This window comes from Eulemur rufifrons, chromosome 30 (assembly GCF_041146395.1).
Source record: "Eulemur rufifrons isolate Redbay chromosome 30, OSU_ERuf_1, whole genome shotgun sequence".
Taxonomy (NCBI): domain Eukaryota; kingdom Metazoa; phylum Chordata; class Mammalia; order Primates; family Lemuridae; genus Eulemur; species Eulemur rufifrons.
In genome coordinates this window covers 20,791,797-20,811,422 of record NC_091012.1, presented here as the reverse complement: position 1 = coordinate 20,811,422, position 19,626 = coordinate 20,791,797, and the positions used below count along the sequence as shown (strand labels likewise).

The 19,626-nt window shown below is 58.4% G+C and overlaps 1 protein-coding gene across 2 annotated transcripts; it reads left to right on the top strand.

The window, feature by feature from the left end:
• Positions 1–6,510: 6,510 nt before the first annotated feature.
• DUSP9 (dual specificity phosphatase 9) lies at positions 6,511–15,601 on the top strand. Of its 2 annotated transcripts, none has more exons than XM_069463298.1 (4): positions 6,511–6,581; positions 11,914–12,315; positions 13,449–13,904; positions 14,210–15,601. In XM_069463298.1, exons 2-4 carry the CDS (start codon positions 11,949–11,951, stop codon positions 14,527–14,529), a joined length of 1,143 nt encoding a protein of 380 aa, XP_069319399.1. In that variant the 5' UTR covers positions 6,511–6,581; positions 11,914–11,948; the 3' UTR covers positions 14,530–15,601. The 2 variants fall into 2 exon arrangements, with proteins under 2 accessions (XP_069319399.1, XP_069319400.1); XM_069463299.1 differs by lacking the exon at positions 6,511–6,581 and adding an exon at positions 11,321–11,364.
• Positions 15,602–19,626: the final 4,025 nt, after the last annotated feature.

Sequence of the window (19,626 nt, the reverse complement as noted above, 5' to 3'; positions counted from 1 at the left end):
CCCTCACGGTCCCATCCCATGCCAGCCGCAGCAGCTCTCCCCGCAGCTCGGCATGCAGAGGAGAACAAGTCTCAGGCCACTGCTCCAGGTGGTGACAGCGGAGTGGCCAGGACTGACTGACTGACTGACTGACTCCCAAAGCCTCTGTGAGAATGAAATGGCACTGGGCACACAGTGGACGGCGACAGAAGGGAGACAGCTCTGAAGACAGTTACCCCGTCATCTGCAGGCAGGACAGGAAGACCCTGTGGAAGGCTGTGTGCCTGGCCCCAAGCGGGGTCCTTGGTTGGGCCCTTTGCACCCACGTGGATGCGATTGATCCCTGGGGGTCACTGCCACCCCATCCTGCCCTTCCCCTCCTCCCCGGCCTCCTTTCTGCCCAGGAGCTGGCCCCGAGGGGCGGGCAGGTCACGTGGCGGCATCTGCACTGCTCTCCTCACCCCGCTCCGGGGATGCAAATCAGCTAGCGATGTGGGAAGGAAGCAGGTACTGAGGGGTAATAGCTACTCTCTAAATTTAGACGGGAACGTCCCCATGGAGCTGGCAGGAATATCCCGAGCTTTCCCTGTGGCAAGCTGCTCAGGCAGGAAACTGGGGGGCACTGAGAGCCTGGGGTGGGGGCCATGAGGCTAGGAGAGGTGACAGAGAAGGCCCTTGTCCAGGCTGGGGTGCGCGTGCTTTGGAGCCACAGCTTGGGACTCCAACCTGGTGGGGGTGGCCCACTCTCAAGGGCGGCGCAGGCCTCTCTGCAAGTGGGTTCTGTGGATTCGGATTGCAATCACAGCTGCCCGGAGCCCCGCCACTCGGAGCAGAAGGGAGCTGCCTCCTTCCTTGCTCTGGCCCGGCGGGTGGGCTTGTGGGGGCGGGTGGGGGGGAGGACGCAGGCCCCTGCCCCCAACCCTACGAAGAGAAAGATCTAAGGACCTGAGGACTGAAGCAAGTCCCTCTATGGAAGCTGCAGATTGGCTGGTGGCGGGTGTCACTCTGGCCTTGGCTCCTTACCTGTTAGTCTGGGAACCGGAGAGTATAGCCTTTCTGTCCCTCAGTTTCCCCATCCGTCAGGTTCATCCGGAGCTGCCGGGAGGGCTTGGTGAGAGCACAGGGCACCCAGTGCGCCAGCAGCAAACGGTGCTGCCCGTCCTCATGGTCACGGTGCCGGTGCCAGTAGCAGGAATGAGGAAACCCACATCTGTCCCCGGAGCCACTGTTCTCACTATCCAAGGGTCCTGCACGCAAGGAAACCGGTCCTGAAGTTTGCGAGCTGCCAACTGGAAACTTCAGAGACAGCAGTGCTTCAGAGGGCAGCCAGGGTGGGGGGGGTGCGTGACAATGGGGTGGCAGGGCCCCACCCTGAGTCTGCCTCTTGGAGGCCACACAGCGCACACAGTCAGCTCTGACTCCTTGCCTGGAAGGTGACTCCTGGCACACACACAGCTCTGGTTCTGGCTCCCGCTTTGCCACTGACGGCTGCAGGGCCTTGGGCGAGTGGCAGTGGTGGGTAGGAGAGGTGCTAGGTGCCCCCTGACTGCAGAGCAGCAAGTGGCTCAGGCAGCCTGACGGGGGTGCCTTGCAGTGCTGCGGACAGGGGGAGCCAATAGGCAGGGCAGTTGGGGCGCTCAGTGCTGTGACAGAGGGGACAGAGGCCCCCGAGGAACGTTGTGAGAGAAGCTCACAGCCTCCCCACCCCGCAGATATCTGAGCCAGGGCGAGGGGCGGCAGTGAGCCCCTGGCTGCCAGTTCCGGTTCCGGTTCCGTATATCATCTTGTTTCCTGTGCTGAGACGGCCTGACCGGAGGGGCACATTCCTGGGGAGGGAGGGACACAGAGATGTGGCCAGAAAGGCAGGTGGGCCACTCACAGAGGCCTGACTCCTGGGCCAGGCAGAGCAGTTGAGGGGTCTGTGCATGGCCTCCCAGCGTTGCCCCCAATCTCCCCGGCCCCATCCTGTCACCCTCCTCTCCCCCGGCCCCACTCATCTGCTCCCTCCCCTTCCACGCGCCTCCCTTTGCCAGTCCAGCCAGTGGGCGTGGGCGGCCGGCTCTCCGGTGACAGGATTATATCATCTGTAATGTACATCCAGACACGCGCACTGCCTCTCGGTAGGAGAGCGAGCCTGCGCCGCTGGCCAGGGGGGCTTGGAACCCGAGCCCTCCCGGAATGGGGGTGCTAATGGCTCTCAAGGTCCTGGTCCCCAGAAATCAATCACGGCACAATCTCTGCCCTGGCCTCCCCTCCCTTCTCTCTGGCCGCCCTCCAGCCCCTGTCTGGTGCTCACACCCCCGGGGCTCAGCGGCTGGTCCGGCCTGCCTTTGACTGGCCAGCAAGTGCAGATTTGGGAGCTGCCACAGGGCCATTTTTTTTTTTTAATCTCTCTGGCGTGGCCCTGTTGGGAGCTGCTGTGGGCAGGCAGGGTGCTTCTAATCAGGGTCTAGAATGTGCTCCCGAAGGCATGGCAACTGGAAGCGAGATGCATCTAGGAGATGCTGGCTGGAGCGCTTCAGATCTGGGAGAACGCAGAGGGAGGAGCTGGAGCAACAACGGCCAGGGGGGTGGTTGTCATGTGAGCAGACGGCTTCGGTGGCAGATATTGCTCTCTGTAGGACCCAGTGGTTACCCAGAAAAGTCTCGGGTGTGCATGCACCCAAGTGCCAGGCATCCCAGATGTGAGCAGGGTTCCTGTGCGGGGGACAGGCTCCAAGTGGGGTGAGATGAGCAGCAGGAGGGCGAACTTGTCCAGCGGTGAGGTGGTGCCAGCAGAGCCCCTGGGCAGACTGGAACCTTCATAGCCAACCAGTTTGGGGACCCTGGGCACAGCCCTGAGGAGGGTACCCAGCTTATGGCGGGATTGTGCCAACCCCCGGGCCAGGTGTGAGGCTTCACCTTCCCATGGCCTCTCTCCCAAACCTCACTGCCCTGGAGAATGTCCCAGAATCTCAACCTGAAAAAAGTGCCCTTTAAGGCCGGGCGCGGTGGCTCACGCCTGTAATCCTAGCACTCTGGGAGGCTGAGGTGGGCGGATCGTTTGAGCTCAGGAGTTCGAGACCAGCCTGAGCAAGAGCGAGACCCCATCTCTACTAAAAATAGAAAGAAATTATATGGACAGCTAAAAATATATATAGAAAAAATTAGCCGGGCATGGTGGTGCATGCCTGTAGTCCCAGCTACTCGGGAGGCTGAGGCAGGAGGATCGCTTGAGCCCAGGAGTTTGAGGTTGCTGTGAGCTAGGCTGACGCCACGGCACTCACTCTAGCCCAGGCAACAGAGTGAGACTCTGTCTCAAAAAAAAAAAAAAAAAAGTGCCCTTTAACAGGTACCGATGCCCTCAGCCAAAGGCCCGCCATGTGAGAGTGGCAGAGCTGGGCCAGCCGCCACTGGCACTGCCAGGCTGGAGGCCTCCCCACTTACAGCAAAGCCCAGCTTCCTGCACCTCGCCGGGGGCCGGCAGTTTGTGGACAACTTACAGGGTCTTTGGGGAGCACTTTTAGGGTTCAGGAGGGCAAAGGGTCTTGGTAAGAAACAAGATGGCCACTTTCTAAGGGCCATCCCCAAGGAGGGGAAGGGAGGGAGTGACCTGCTGGTGGCCTTGAGCTAGCCCTGAGTGCCTTGGGGTTCTGGGTGGAAAGGGTCATGGAATGGACTCAGAGGCAGGGCACAGAGGAGAGGGTGAGGGCTGGGGCTGGCCAGCCACCTCCCGCTGCGGTTTCCGTCAGAAGCAGACAGGACCTGGGCAGGTGGACCGGGCTGCTCAGAGAGGCAGGCCCAGGTGTACCCGCCATCCTCTGACTCGAACTCGCACTCAAGTCTCCTTCGAGAAGCTTCTGCATTTTATTCCCCAGCCCCTGGGAATGAGGAGGGAGGCCCTGTCTCCAAAGGCCCAGCAGGCCTGTGCCTTAAAACTCCCAGGGCATCTTTGGACAGGACATCTCCGGTCATTTGCTTTTTTCTCTCCAGCAATGGGTGGGTCTTGTTGCCTGGAGAGCAGAGACTGTGGGAGGGCTGGGGTGGGAGGTTTGCAGGGGTGGGGGGCAGCATTATTCAAATGTTTCTCCCCCATCCTTTCAGCCCTGAGTCACTAAAGCGCAGGATAGTGGGAGGGGGATGATTATCAAACCTTTCTAGAAACTCCTCTGAGTCAGCTCATCGAGCCTTTGCCAGGGTCAGCTGAGTGCCCCGGCCATGGGCACAGCTGCTATACTTCACCCCCAAACAGGAGGACCACCCAGGAGGTGAAAGCCAGCCCCATCTTTTTAGGGCACAGTTTTTATCATATGTCGATTTCTTAGAAAAGGTCCCATAACTTTGGAACAACTGGCGGTGTGGACCGTCCAATGCGGGGCCAGTGGCAGGGATCCCACATGCAGTTTCTTTCTTTCTTTTTTTTTTTTCCAGAAGGAAGAAAATTATTTATTTATTTATTTATTTTATTTCAGCATATTATGGGGGTACAAAAGTTTAGGTTACGTATGTTGCCCTTGCCCCTGCCCCTGAATCAGAGCTTCAACCGTGCCCATCCCCTAGATGGTGCGCATCGCACTCATTATGTATGTATACACCCATCCCCTCCCCCACATCTGCCCGACACCCGGTTAATGTTATTCCTAAATGTGCTCCTAGGTGATGCTCAGTGAAGCCAATTTGATGGTGAGTACATGTGGTGCTTGTTTTTCCAATCTTGGGATACTTCACTTAGCAGAATGGGTTCCAGCTCTCTCCAGGAAAATACAAGAGGTGCTAGATCACCGTTGTTTCTTACAGCTGAGTAGAACTCCGTGGTATACATATACCACATTTTATTAATCCACTCATGGATTGATGGGCACTTGGGTTGTTTCCACATCTTTGCAATCGCCGCACGCAGTTTCGTTTGCTGGCCTGTGTGGGGTTGTCTTGGCGGGTCCAAGCTCAAGTCCTGAGCAGTTCAGCTGCCTGATGCTGACCAGGTGGGCCCCAGTGGGTGCCATCCACAGGGCAGACCCGAAAGGCCAGAGCAGGGGAAGGGCTGCAGGGCCCGTGGCTTCCACCCGGGAGCACTGAGCTGAGGCTGAGACTGGAAAGGCAGAGGACAGGGCGTACACGCCAGGCTGGCGGCGGCAGGACCCTCCCCAGCTCACAAATCATGGCTTGAAACTGCAGCAGAGTCAGGAGGGCCCACTTCTCTCCCCAAATGTACAGCCCAGGAGATTGAGGCCAGAGATGGGACAGCGACTTGGGCTTCAGAGGCAAAGCTGCTGCCCTCCTCTCTTCTCCAGGGGTAATGACTCAGGGCAATGCAGTGCTGCCGCAGACACAGCCAGGCAGCCAGGCCTGCCTTGGCTGCACCATCCATGGAGCGGCTGCTGGCATCCCAGCCCTGCCTGGCCCCACCGTACTCTGTTCTCCCTGGGCCAAGAAGCCAGCCCTTCACAGCCCACGGCCTCTGGCTCTCAGCATCTCCCCACTGCAGGCGTGGGCTCGGCTGCCCACTTCTGGCCTGGGAGCCTCAGAAAGGCAGGGCCCACGCCTCTGAGGGCTCCCTGCCTCCCCTCCCCCACAGCAGTGAGCCAGGCCTGGCCCTGTGGGCTTCTGTACTCACACTGGCCCGGGCTCTAGGCTTCTGAACTCAGCCAGCCTGAGCCCAGTCCGGCTCTGCCACCATATTATTATGCAACCACTGCCTCAGTTTCCCTAGCTGTAGCACGGGAACAATGTCCCCTGACTTCCAGAACTGGTGTAAGGATAAAATGAGGTCCTTGACAGGAACGCTTGTGACCTTTGGTACAGAGGAAAGCAAAAGGGACCTGTTGACGACACCCCCTCCCCACTCGCTCCCAGCCCTTCCCCCAACTTCCTGGCTCCACCCCTTCCAGACACTGAGGCTCAAATGCTGTTACTATTAGCCAGAATCTGACCCAAGAGAATGAGAGGAGACAGTGTTGGGGGGCGGGGACCTGGGGGAGTGCGGGCACTTGCAGCGCTGTCAGTTGGACCTTATAAGTGTCCCCAATGTGGGAGCGGAAGGTGGCCCTGGGGGCCCAGAGCTGTTCTCAGTCCGTGATGGGCCCCTTCGCTGGGGTGCCAGTGTAGACTCTGCGGTGCAACCCCCACCCCCAGGCCCAGCCTAGGTCAAGTCCTCCCATCCCACTCCTGCGCCCCAAGCTCGGAAGCCCCCACGCAGCAGCGCTGTTGGGGGCCGGGCGCCGCAGGGCGCGTCGGGCAGGACGGCGGAGAGGGCAGAGGCTTGCAGGTGGGAAGAAGGCGAGCGGGGGCGTGGGAGGTGGGGGGAGACGCCTGCCAGGCCGCGGCCCCTCCCCGCTCTCTCCCTGCGCTCCGCGGGCGACATTGCCCCTCCTGGGCAGGGGGCGGAGAAGACGGGAGGGGAGGAGGCGGCGGCAGGGGCGGAGGAGGCGGTGGCGGAGGCGGGATTTGGAGTTTCCCTCCGCAGCAGCGGCGGCGGCGGCGGCGGCCCCTCGGCTCCAGGCGAGGCCGCCGCCCGGGGCTCCGGTGGCATTCGGCGGCGGCGGTGGCGCTTCCCGCCGCCCGAGCTTCGGAAACTTCCCGGCCGCGACGCACGGAGCCAGCGCAAGGAGCGGAGCGGAGCGGAGGTGAGCAGAGCACGCGGCGCCCCGGGGGCCCCCACCCCACCCCACCCCCACCAGGCCTGACCGCCCCCCGACGTGCACTCCTCTACTCTGCACCCCCAAAGTCCTACCAGCGCTCACCCCACGAGGCCAACGCACGAGCCCCTGCAAGACCCATTCGGTCCTGCCGCCGCACACCCCCGCACCCCGCCCGTACACCTCCCGTGTCCCCTGCCACTTACACGGGCTGCACACTCGCGCGCGCACAAACCACGCACCACGGACCCTGGTCCCTGTAGTGCACACACTAGCAGTCCCTGACCCATCACTCACCACTGTCCCCAACTCACGCTAACACCCATCCCAGACCCTGCCACGCCCCAGTACACACCCAAGCGCGCACACACGCTTCCAACACATCTCTGCTGTACCTGCACTAACATAGCTACCCCCACGAGGCCCCCACCACCTCACACTCTCCATATGCCCATTACAGACACCCCACCCACGTTCCCACCCCAGACACTGCAGTCCACCTACCCCGGAGCGAAGTCCCAACGCAAACCCACACACCAGCGGCTGACACTCCCCACTCCCCAGGCACACACCTCCAGCGTCGCCAACACCACTCATACGCCCCAGCATGCTCGCACACCTGCTGGATCGCACGCTCCCCAGCGTCCTGCCCCGCCCCCATCGCAAATCGCCTTCGACACCCCTAGCCATCCCTGAGTCCCTCCCACCACTCCCCCCAACACCTGGCACGCGGGCTCTAGAGGCTGCAGCATTTGGTGGCATCCCTGCCAGGCACCTCTGGCTCTCCTTTGGCAGCGGCTCACCAGCCTGGGCCCCCAGGTGCCTACCTAAACAGACCTTGAGACTTCCCAGCGACTGACTTGGCCTCTTCCCTAAGGGATAAAGAAGGCACTTAGGGCCCAAGGTAGGGTACTTAGATGGGGAGGCGAGAGGCCGCGGGGAGGGGGCGGGGAGGAGGCAGAGAGAGGCGCTGAAATGGAGGCGGCCCAGGTGGGACCAAAGGGGTGCCAGTGCCTGGCATGCACATAGTAGGTCGGTTCCTTGATGGCTGGGGTCCCCGTGCACTGTGTGCCTGTCTGCTTGTGTGTTGGGGAGAGGGCTGTGTGTGCACGTGTGCTTGTGCGTGTCTGGGGGTGGGGGAGGAGTGTGTGCTCGGCAGAAGGAAGAAGCAGGAGCAGCACCCTCCTGGGCTCCCTCAGGCAACAATTGGTTTCATTCATTCATGCCTTCTTTGTTAACGAGCATTTCTTCCGTGAGCGCCGGGCGCGTGCCAGGCCCTGCACTGGGGGCTGGGGCCAGCCTGGGGCCGGGCACACACCCGTTCCTGCCTTGGAGGAACTCCCAGTCCCGCGAGGAGACCGACCAGGAAAAGCAGAAAGCCATCCCCAGCGGAAAGTGGATTTGGTGGAAAAGACACTGGATTTGGCAGGAACGCAGTCGCTGGGAGTTGTGCTCCTGGCCATGTGACCGGGCCGCGACAGCCGAAATCCTGCCACTCGGGCCCGGCTGGAACGGCGCATTTCGGGGGGGAAGGCGGGGCGCCGCGCTCGGGAGGCTCCTGGGACCAGAGGGCGCACGCGGCGCGCGCGGGGCCTGTGGGCGGCGGCGTCCCCGAGGCCTCCAGAGGGCGCTGGCCGGGCCCGGCGGAGGCCGGGGGCGCCCGGCGGGGGCGGGGGCGGGGGCGGCGGGCGCAGCGCCCACCCTGCGGAGAGCAGGGAGCGCGCGGCCTAGCTCCGCCCGCGGGAGGGGGCCAGGCGAAGCCCGGGCACGCGGCGCTGCGCCCCCAGCACCGAGCACAGCCCGCCCAGGGAGCGGCCGCGGGGCGGGGCCGGCGCCCAGAGCGGGCGCTACAGGGGGCCTGAGTGGGGCAGGCCCTGCCAGGGCGGGTGGGTTGGCTGCGCTCAGCCCTGCAGTGCGGAGGTGGCAACAGGTTCCCGTTTGTCCTGTTGCTGGCGCTGCCGGCGCTGCAGGCGCCGAGCACTGACTTTTGAGATTGACCCTCATCCCCCACTCCCCAACGCTCTCCCGGGTTGGAGGGCTTGCCAGCAGGGGTCTGGGTGAGGTGCAGGGTAGCCACCCTTCAGGCGTTGGGAGCCGCGGATTGTGGGAACCTAGTTTTCCCCTTCCTTCACCATGGGGGAGGCTGCCCTCTCTCTCCATCCTCCTCCCCAGCCCAGCTCTCCTCACCTCCTCCAGGGAGCCCTCTCCAGAGAGCAACCCGGGCACCTCAGGAGCTACTGTCTCCCTGGGTTGGCGATCCTCTCTCTCTCCAGCCACACTGGGCCCCCACGACAGGGCAGGTGGGGTACAGTCTCTCCAGCTCCCTGCCTGCCACAGCCCTGTGCCATTCCCGCTATCCACAAGCAGGCTGGCACATGGCAGAACCTCCATGGTGCCCTCGACCCCTGCCCGATCCACGGTCCCACCCTGCAGACCCAAAGCTGGTACCCACCTCTGCCACTGTAGAGCTGGGGTGTGAGAGACAGGAGAAGGTGGCAGTTTCTGCCCCAGGAGCACACTGAGAAGGGGAGTGGGGCACAGAAGGGAGGCCTCCAGGCTGGCCCTGAGACTGGAAGGCTGCCTGGAGGAGGCTGCCTTGGAGGGCATGAAGAGTGAGTAGAATCTGGGCAGGTGGCCTGGGGTCGTGTCCCCAGGGCAAGAAGGGAAAGAGGGGCATAGCCCAGGTGCCCACAGCCCCTGGCTGCAAGTGTCGATCTAGAGTCAGGGATGTGGTGGGGTGTGGCCAGAGATGAGCCCACTACCAGGGTCCTAGGAGTCCCACGCTGGTGGCCCACTATGGGAGTGGAAAGGAGAAGAGCAAACTGGAGGCCCCTTAGAGGTGACCTAGCTTTCTGTGACCTGCACTCTTCCCCTTACCATTACCTCATACACTCTCATCTCCCTCTGTGGTTCGTAAGAGGAGTCTTCTCAACAGACATACAGACGGATGGACTGGGCTTCGTTTCTCTAAATGCTGGACTTCTAGGTTGCTTTGCATTTTTCACTCCCCAGAAGAATGTTTTGTGGTGTCTATCCCTATGTGCATAGCTTTGCTTTCTTTTGCTTTACTTCCTTAGAGTAGATTCCCATAAGTGGCCAAAGGGTTGGATTTTTTTCCCTAGCTCTATGATATTGCCAGATTAATCTCCAAAAGGGCCATACCAATATATAATGCTCCAGCAATTAGAACAGCATGCTTTCACAGCAGCCTTGCCAGCACTGAGTGTTCTCATTTTGAGAACATTTCACTAATGTAGTAGGTGGGATGTGTTATCTTGTTCATTATTGTTACCTTGTTTTTTGAATTTGCTTTCCTTCCATGCCTGAGGTTGAACCTTCCCCCAAATATTTTGTACACCGTTGCATTCCCTCTTTCATGCAGTATGCAGTCTTTTCAGGTTCCTAGCTTATTTATCTACCAGGGTCTTAACCTTTTGATTAATTTGTATGAGTTTTATCTTATCTGTTGTACATTTTCCTTCAACACGGTTATTTGCTTTTGCTGGGCTTTAAGTAGAGAAGGGATATTTAGCCTATTGGCTTTTTAGAAACCTCCCCCTGACCCTGTTTCATTGTCTCAGCACTTATCTCACCTGACAGTTTGTCCAGCCTCCTTGCTCATGTTGATCTGTCCTGCTAGATCAACAGGACACTAGGCAAGCAGGGACCCTGTGTGTCCTGCCTGTTCATTGCCCTGTGCCCACGGAGGCCAAGGAGGGAGGCCATCGGCCTTTGTTGAATGAATGGCATTCTGGCATGGGGCAGGCAGACCAGGGTGGAGGGCACGCTGACAGACAGGCCTGGAGGCAGGGAGACTGTTTTGGAAGATGTGATGGTGACCTGGCCAGGAGTTGGCGAGTGTGAGCACTCAGCCAGTGCAGGGGACAGGCGAGAGCCCGGATGTGGGGGATATTTAAGTAGAAATTACTTCCCTCCAGATTGATCTGTCCAGGGCATGTTAAAGGAAGGAGGCAGAGGTGACTCGGAGCTCCTGGCTGCCTTTGCCCAGGCCTGTGCAAATGAAGGGGCGGAGGTGCCCAGGAGCTGCCCTCTGCCTGCCTAGCCCTCCAGCCAGCCTTGGGCAGGGCTCGGGGCTGAAGGCAGCCATATGTTTCTGGTCCTGCTTCCTCCCCTCTCCATGATTTCAGTGGCATCCCATGGTAGCCCAAGGTGGTGGCTATGATAAGCCCATTGTACAGATGGGGCCACTGAAGTCCAGGCAGGGGATAAGATGGTCCAGGATCACTGAGTGAGTTGGTTGGAGGCAGCTTCTGGAGCAGGGGCCCAGGCTCTTGTCCTCACCCCTCCCCCTGCCTCCAGGGCCCAGGCTGGCGCCGGCCAGGGGAGCTGCAGCTGGTCCCCTGCTGGGCCCCTGACCTGCCCTTGGCCTCTGCCCTGACCCTGTCCCGCCTGGGTGGAAGCCCCAGCTCAGCCTGCTACTCGCAGGTACCACCCGACTGCTTTCGCTAGCGCCCGTTGGCTCGCGGCCCCCCTGAGCCCGCCCCGCCGCCCCGCCCCTCTGAGCTGCAACTCCACGTCCGAAGGCAGCGGCTTCCAAGGTGGAAGCTGGGTCCCGCTGCCAGGAAGCGGCCGGCGCGCGGGCGGCGCGGGGCCGGGAGCTCGGCTTCCACGTGCGAGCCTTGCTCCGCCGCCCCGCCCCCTCCCGGCGGCCGCGCCTGGGGACTCTCTGCCCGCGGACGGCGCCCCGCCGTGGCAGTGGCCGTGGCCGGGACGTCCACGCGCGGTCGCCCTCCGCCGGATTGCGCTCCAGGTCTCTCTCCTTTTGTTCTCTCCTGGGCGGGGGCGTGGGGCGGTGTGCCAGGACAGGGTCAACTCAGTGAGGGCTCGCCGAGGCCCTTCACCTCGGTGCCACCACTATTCCCCTGGCCCACCTGGCTGTGAGGGAGATCTAGGCCTTGAACCCCCACCCCCTCACACGCACACATCCCCAAAGTCGGAAGCTCGAAATGGGGAATAATCACGTCAGGCTGAGAAGCAGAAAGGGAGTGTGGAGGGCGGTGGCTGTGGCCTTGGGGCGCCCCAGGATGAGCCTCGAAGGGGCCGATAGATGCTTAGCCCTCTTCTTGGGGACCCCTCTCGCTTCCCTTCCCGCGGGCGCCCGAGTGGCTGCCTGGGGTGCCTTTCTGCCTGTCTTCGCTGTGGGAGGGGCGCGAGAAGAGAGGCAGGCGGTGGAGGGGTGTCCCTGCGGGACCCTGGGCGCCCGCCTTTGGGACAAGGGCCTGGCTTCACGTCTTGGCCCCCTCGGCCCGCGGCCGGGCGGGAGAGTCTGGCTCACGCCGCGCCTTCCCTCTCTCTGCAGCGCCCGCGGCCCGACGTGTAGGGAGCCGCGCGCCCATGGAGGGCCTGGGCCGCTCGTGCCTGTGGCTGCGCCGGGAGCTGTCGCCCCCGCGGCCTCGGCTGCTGCTCCTGGACTGCCGCAGCCGCGAGCTGTACGAGTCGGCGCGCATCGGCGGGGCGCTGAGCGTGGCCCTGCCCGCGCTGCTGCTGCGCCGCCTGCGGAGGGGGAGCCTGTCGGTGCGCGCGCTCCTGCCCGGGCCGCCGCTGCAGCCGCCCCCGCCCGCCCCGGTGCTCCTGTATGACCAGGGCGGGGGCCGGCGCCGGCGCGGGGAGGCCGAGGCCGAGGAGTGGGAGGCCGAGTCGGTGCTGGGCACGCTGCTCCAGAAGCTGCGCGAGGAAGGCTACCTGGCCTACTACCTCCAGGGTAGGTGCGGGTGGCGGGCGGCGGGCTGCGGGCACCGGCCAGGGGAGGACCCGGGCCTGGAGAGGCAGGCAGGGCCCTGCTTTCCCAGGAGATTCGCAATTAATTTGACATTGGGCGAGCCCCACCTCAGTTTGTCTAAAGTGGAGGTGAAACTGTCTCCCTTGATAATCTGCCAGGCTGCTTTGGGGGGAGGGGAGCCTGGGTGTGACCTTCGGCAAGTCCTTCGTTCCTCTCTGAAAGCCCTCCTTTCTGAGTCTGGAAAATGGGAAGAATTGGGCAGACCTGACCTAGTTCACAGGATGCTCAAGAACAAAGTACCAAGTGTGGGCTCCTCAGGGTCCCCGTGATGGTATCTCTCCTTCCCCAGCTACTCAGGGGGCGGCAGGGACCTACCTTCCACCCCCACCCCCATAGTCCTGGCAGGACTAGGGGTGGGTCAAGGGAAGGCTGAGCCCAATACCACACCCCCCAGAGGCCCAGGGAAGAAACAGGGTTTCCATGAACCTATAGAGCTAGCTGTCTCGCCAAGAAAGGTCATAGGACTGTATTGGGGATATATAAATATATAAAGTGTCAGGTTTCTGGGCCTCCACCCCCGGCCCTGGGAAACAGTAGTATCCGTAGATGAAGGAGAATGCTGGCTTCTTGAGACTCTGTAACCACTCAGGTGGAATGTCACACTCTCTCCCAGGCTCCCAACCTCTTGGGGCCCCACTTCATCCCTGAGGGTACTCCCAGTCACACTGGATCAGGAGACACCCAGGCACAGAACTGCCATCTGAACCTTTCCCCTTCTTTAACTGATGGCTGCTGTCCTCCCTGAGGCAGGTAGTAGGAGCCCTCACACCTGCCTCAGCTCAGCCCTGGGAGGCGTAAGATCCTCTTAGGTGGCTCTACATGGGGGGTGTTTGCTGTCCAAAGGAGTGGCCAGCAGTGCTGAGTGTGGGTGCCCAGGGTGCCCACAATCCTCCAAGTGTGGCCACCCAGATAGATCAAGCTGCAGGCTTTTGTGTTCCCTTTGGGGACATCTGCAAACCCCCCAGGTTGTCTAGGGTCAGCTCCCTATCCCCAGCCAGGGGCACTTGGCTGCACAGGAGACCAGGCCAGCAGAACCCACCCCCTCTCCTCCACAGGTGGCTTCAGCCGATTCCAGGCCGAGTGTCCTCACTTGTGTGAGACCAGCCTCAATGGCCGTGCTGGCTCGAGCATGGCCCCAGTGCCCAGCCCAGTGCCCGTGGTGGGGCTGGGTGGCCTGTGCCTGGGCTCCGACTGCTCTGATGCGGAATCCGAGGCTGACCGCGACTCCATGAGCTGTGGCCTGGATTCGGAAGGTGTCACGCCCCCCCCAGCGGGGCTGCTGCCATCCTTCCCTGTCCAGATTCTGCCCAACCTCTACCTGGGTAGTGCCCGGGATTCAGCCAACTTGGAGAGCCTGGCCAAGCTTGGCATCCGCTACATCCTCAATGTCACCCCCAACCTCCCTAACCTCTTTGAGAAGAATGGCGACTTTCACTACAAGCAGATCCCCATCTCTGACCACTGGAGCCAGAACTTGTCCCAGTTCTTTCCGGAGGCCATTGCATTCATTGGTGAGTCTGCCTGGCCGGCCCCGCTTCCGACCTCTCCACCCCCGAGGCCCGGCTCCCGCCTCTCCCATTTCTCCGTCCTCTCTCTCACGACAGTTCCTCCCAGGCTTAGCTGCCATTCTCAGAGCCCAGAGCCAGGATGGCACTTCTGGGGGGCGGGCAGAGCTCAGGCCAGCTCCCAGAGGCTGCCAGGGAAACCTCCAGAACTGCTCCGAGGGCAGGGCGGGGGCTCGGGGGCCCTTCCGGAAGGCCTTTGCCTCCCTCACGCTGGCCCTCGGGGTCTCCCCCGCCCTGCCTGCCCCACCTAGACGAGGCCTTGTCCCAGAACTGCGGGGTGCTCGTCCACTGCCTGGCAGGGGTCAGCCGCTCTGTCACCGTCACTGTGGCCTACCTCATGCAGAAGCTCCACCTCTCGCTCAACGACGCCTACGACCTGGTCAAGAGGAAGAAGTCCAACATCTCCCCCAACTTCAACTTCATGGGGCAGCTGCTGGACTTCGAGCGCAGCCTGCGGCTGGAGGAGCGGCGCTCCCAGGAGCGGGGCGGGGGGCAGGACTCCGCCTGCGACCCGCCCTCCTTCTTCACCACCCCCACCAGCGACGGCGTCTTCCAGCTGGACCCCACCTAGGGCCCCGGCCCGGTGGGTGTTCCCGGCCGGCGGGGGCGGGGCCGGGCCGGGCGGGGCGGGGCGGGGCGGGGGCGCAATACCTCACGCGGCTGTGGAGGGAGGCGGGGGCGGAGCGGGGACCTGCCCTGCCCACTCGAGACATCCGCGGGAATCCTGCGACACGTGCCTATGGGCCGGCCCTGGGGCGGCCCGCCTGACCCACGCCGCTCTCGGGCGGGGCCATGCTGCAGAACCTGCCTCTTCTGCGACTGTTACTTTTTTCTTTGGGGGGTGGGGGTGGGGCTTCCCTATCCGAGGGACCATTCCAGATGGCTGCCTGTTCCCCGGCCCAGGCCCTGGGTGCTCGGCCAGCTTGGCTGGGCCCTGGGCCTCCCCGCGGTTACCCCTTCAAGAAGGGTGTGTGCCACCTCGTTTGCCACAGGGATTGGCTCCCAGTCCCTTTCCTGTCCCCAAATGGCCGCTTGGGGAGAGGAGTTCACCACCATCACCAGTCCAGTCACCTCCCTGCTTTTCTGCCAAGGGCTTGGGCCTTTCAGGGCTGGGGCCTTCCACGGGATGTGGACCCAGAGGTGCAACAGCCACCCAGCATCCATAGCCTGGGAGCACTGGGCAGGTTCCTGGCCACACATCTGGCGCCCTGACTGTTTTTTTCCTCTTCCCCCAGATGTCTTGACGGGATCACTGGGGCTCTTTGTGACTGAGGGTGGTCAAACTGCCACCGGAGGAGATGGGGTCTCAGAGTGAGAGCCGGGTTGGGGGAGGGGAAGAAGGCTGGATTTTGCTGCTGCGGAGCCCGCACAGCCCTGTCGGTTTTGGGGGCGGGGAAGGGGCCAAGCTGCACACACACACACACACAGTCATTCATTGCAGTCCCACCCCTGCGGGCAGCAGGCGCGTGCCTGCGTGTGTGTGCATGTCGCGCTCACACACGCATGCCAGCCCACTTTGCAGCCAGCCCAGGGCTGGCAGTCCTTGCCACGCTGCGGACTGTCTAGTCCTTGAACCTGGAGGAAAGGCTGTGCTTGTTTTTGTAATCCTCATCACAATTGCTTTCTTTCATTGTTCCTCCTGAATAAACGGTTTATTTAAGATACTGAGCAGAGAGGAAAGCTGCTTGCTGAGCGTCTTGGCAGGTTTGGGGAAGGTGAGGCAGGAGGCCCTCGGAGTCTCTTGCCTGCCCACAGTGGAAAGGGCGAGGGACTCAAGTGCCACCCCACTCCCCGCCCCGTGTCATCATTTCTCATCTGGTGGTCGTGCTGCCTGTTGGCCCAATCTCTGAGTCGCTGTTTGTTCACTGTCCATTGCGCACCGCTGTGTGCTAGGGACCAGGTGCAGCAGTGAGCCGGCTTTCCGGAGAGGAAGAAACGGTGAACAGTAGGCACAGCGACTGAGTGAGCTCTGCGGTGTGTGTGCAGTGCCACAGGCCCAGAATTGACAGTGGGATTGAGTGGCTGATCCCCAGACACCGTGCAGCCCTGCTGTGAAGCCTGAGTGCAGGACCCGAGCTAGGCCGGGACACGGGCAGACTTGCATGCCCAAGTGTGTGTCCCTCTGACTGACACTGGAATCTGGGCTGCAAAGGCCGAGGGTGGGGGGCAGAAAGAGCCCTGTGTAGGCCATTGGGCCACCTAAAGTGACAGATGGGGCCAGCATCTCTCCTCAAATCGGGATGCCACCAATACCGTCTCCACACTGTAGCTGGAAGGGTCTCTAAAGCTGGGATTCCCCACCGCGGAGACGTGGCAGAGTGGGAGGGCAGCTGGGGGGTGGTGGAAGCAATTGTGGCCTGACAATGTAGTGGAGGCTTTGTGAGCAACATAGGCCAGATGGCCAGAGAAGCCCTCTGGTCCCAACCCCTGAAGTGTGGGATGAAATCTCAAAACACGCTAGTGAATGGCTGAGCTGCTGGGGAAGCAAGAGGAAGAAACAGTGAGGATCCTTGAGTCCAGAGCAGTGAGCCAGCCCCAGGGCTAGCCCGGAGCCCAGGGCATCTCCTGTGCCCCAAGCCAGGAGCCTCAAGGCATGCAGCCACACCGACACCTTGATTTTAGTCCAGTGAAATCTATTCTGGATTGCTGACCTCCAGAAACATAAGAGATAAATTTGTGTTGTTTCAAGTCATTAAATTTGTGGTAACTTGTTACAGCAGCAACAGAAAACTAATAGGTGGAAGTGGAATAAAAGGAACCCCCCCCCCACCTCCCGAGAGTTTATATCCACAAGCCAAAATTTTCTTTTAGAGTGGTCTAGGCATAGAGTAGTGAATGCTCCAGAATTTCTCTCTTGGAGGGAATAAAGACAGTGATCTCTAGTAGGGGAGAGAGTCCTGGATTTCTCTTGAAGCTGCATTTGATTATCTTACACACAGATATTACTTAGATTGTGACAGCCCAATAAAAATAGCAAAGTTTAAAACGTTAGGAAAATAATTTTTTTTAAGTTCTGATTGAACTTAAAATGGTGGTCCGGAAGTAGTGTTGCCCCAGAGTGCCCAGCAGAAGCACACACAAAACCTCTGTGGAGGGATATACTTTAACCATAGGCCGCAAAGAATTACTATAGAAAACTCTAAAATATATAATGAAAAAAAGCACAAAATGTACTAGGAAACAAGCCACTATGAGTGACAGAAACATATAAACATAAATTTAAATATCAGTCCTGCAAAGACAGCAGATTTTGAAATTATATGACACAGAATATAAAATAAGTATAATTAATATGCTTAAAGAAATGAAAGTATAACAAAAGAACAAGAGAATATAAAATGACCAGACTCTTGAAAAAGGACCAAATGGAACTTTGGAAATTAAAAATATACAATTGAAATTGGAAATTCAAGATATGGGTTAAATAGCATATTAAACACAGCTGAAGAGAGAAATAGTGAACTGGAAGATGGATTTAAGAAAATTACCCAGAATGCAGCACAAAGAGACAATAAGATAGATTGAGGTCACACATATATTTAGTTGGAATTCTAGAAGAAAAAAATAAACAGAATAGGGAATATGCAGTATTTTGATAGACAATGGCTGAGAATTTTCCAAAAGTGATGAAAGATACTGTGGAAGAGACTGCTGAATGTCACCCAGTACCCACTCTCCCCTTATGCCTTTTAGAAATAAAATGACCAAAGGTTAATAGGGTATATGGCTTCCCAGCTAGAAATTTTATTCCCCATCCTCCCTTGCAGCTAATTGTGGCCATGTTCTTGCATATTGTCTACTTTTTCCATTAGAGCCCTTAGTATTCTAATCATGGTTATTTTAAATTTCTGGTCTGATAATTCCAACATTCCTGCCATTTCTGAGTCTGGTTTTGGTGCTGGTTCTGTCTCTTCAAACTTTTTTTTGCCCTTTAGTATGCCTTCTAATTTTTTTGTTGAAAGTTGGATTCGGCTGGGTGCACCTGTAATCCCAGCACTTTGGAAGGCAAGCCTGGGCAACATCGCAAGACCTCATCCCTACAAAAAGTGATTTAAAAAATTAACCAGGTGTGGTGGTGAGCACCTGTAGTCCCAGCTACTCGGGAGGCTGAGGCAGGAGGATCACTTGAGCCCAGGAATTTGAGGTCATATTTGGGTTTTTTGTTTGTTTTGTTCTTTTTTTCTCTCTGGGTTTTTTTTTTTCTTTTTCTTTTCTCTTTTTTGTTTTTTAGGAGTTTGAGGTTATAGTGAGCTATGATTATGCCACTGTACTCCAGCCCTGTCTTAAAAAAAAAACCCAAACAAACAAAACGAGAAAAAGAAAGTGGGACATGCTGTACTGGGTAAAAGGAACCATTGCAGATAGGCCTTTAGTGATGTGGTGGGGAGATGCAGAGGGAGAGAAGGTGTTCTCTACTCCTATAGTTAGGTCTTAGCCTTTTGGTGAGCCTGTGCCCCAGACTGTGACCTTCATCAGTGCTTCTAGGATCGTGCCCCCTTCAGATGGTACAGGATGGCTGTAGGGGGCTGGAGTTGGGTATTTCCCTTCCCCCGGGTTGGTTAGGCTCTGGTAAAATAGTTTCTCTTGAGGGCAGGCCTTGTTAAGGAGAAGAGAATGCTCTGGACATATCTCAAAATGTTTACTTTTCCCTCCCCCTGGCAGAAGCATGAGGAGATTTTTTTTTTTTTTTACTCTGAGAACCTGCTCAAGCTGCTGGAGGTAAAACTCACAAAAGTATGGGTGCCCTCCTAAGACAGGCCCCTCTCTGGAGTTTAACTTTCAGACTCGCCCACCCTGAGCCTCCAGCAATTCAGTGATTACAGTTCTGAATGCATATGTCTGTCTCTCCAGTTTGGGGGCAGCAGTTTGTCCCGTGACCTCAATTCTCCAGTAGATCTAAGAGGAGTTGTTGATTTTATGTTTGTTCAGCTTTTATTTGTTGTTAGGACATACTGATGACTTCCGAGCTCCTGACACACGGGACCAGAAACTTAAACTCCCCTAGGTCCATTTTCATTGGCTCATTTTCCTTCTCATGATGGGTAACATGTTTCCGCTTCCTCTTCCTCAGCCAGAAGGCCTGGGTGGCAGAGCTCACCTAGTTCGTTTCATTTCTTTCAGGGACCATAGTCTCTCATTGACTGCTGCCCACCGTCTGAAAACAATTGCTTCATATATTTTGCCAAGTTTTCTAGTTATCTATGGTGAGAAGGTAATTCTGGATCCTGTCACTCTCTCACGGCCAAATCAATGTTGAATGACTTCAAGCTTTATTGGCAGAAATATGCATGCTGAATTTTTAGGGTAACTAGAAAATAAAGAGAATATATTATTTCCAAAATTGTAAAGGAATATCAAATAATGAAGCAAAATCTCGATTAATCCAAAAGAAGTCAAGAGAGGGAAATAAAGGAACAGAGACATTAGAATAAGTTGAAAGCATAACATATATGTTAGAAATGTATATAAAAATCACTAAGCAAAATAAATAGATTAAATTCTCCAGTTAAAGACAGGATGTTTAAAAATGCAGCTATAAGCTGTTTCTAAGAGATCCATCTATAGGAAAGGACAGAAAAAAGGTTGAAAGGGCAGGACTTCCAGCTATGGCCAAATGAGGATATCAGTCAATAACCTCAAATACCTATAAAGTTGAGCAAAACTGACA

Bases quoted from the DNA above. Each gene is read 5' to 3' on its own strand.
- DUSP9 (XM_069463298.1), top strand. From the start codon at position 11,949: ATGGAGGGCCTGGGCCGCTCGTGCCTGTGGCTGCGCCGGGAGCTGTCG. The intron at 12,316-13,448 runs GTAGGTGCGGGT...TCTCCTCCACAG, and splicing joins CCTGGCCTACTACCTCCAGG to GTGGCTTCAGCCGATTCCAG. The intron at 13,905-14,209 runs GTGAGTCTGCCT...TGCCCCACCTAG, and splicing joins GGAGGCCATTGCATTCATTG to ACGAGGCCTTGTCCCAGAAC.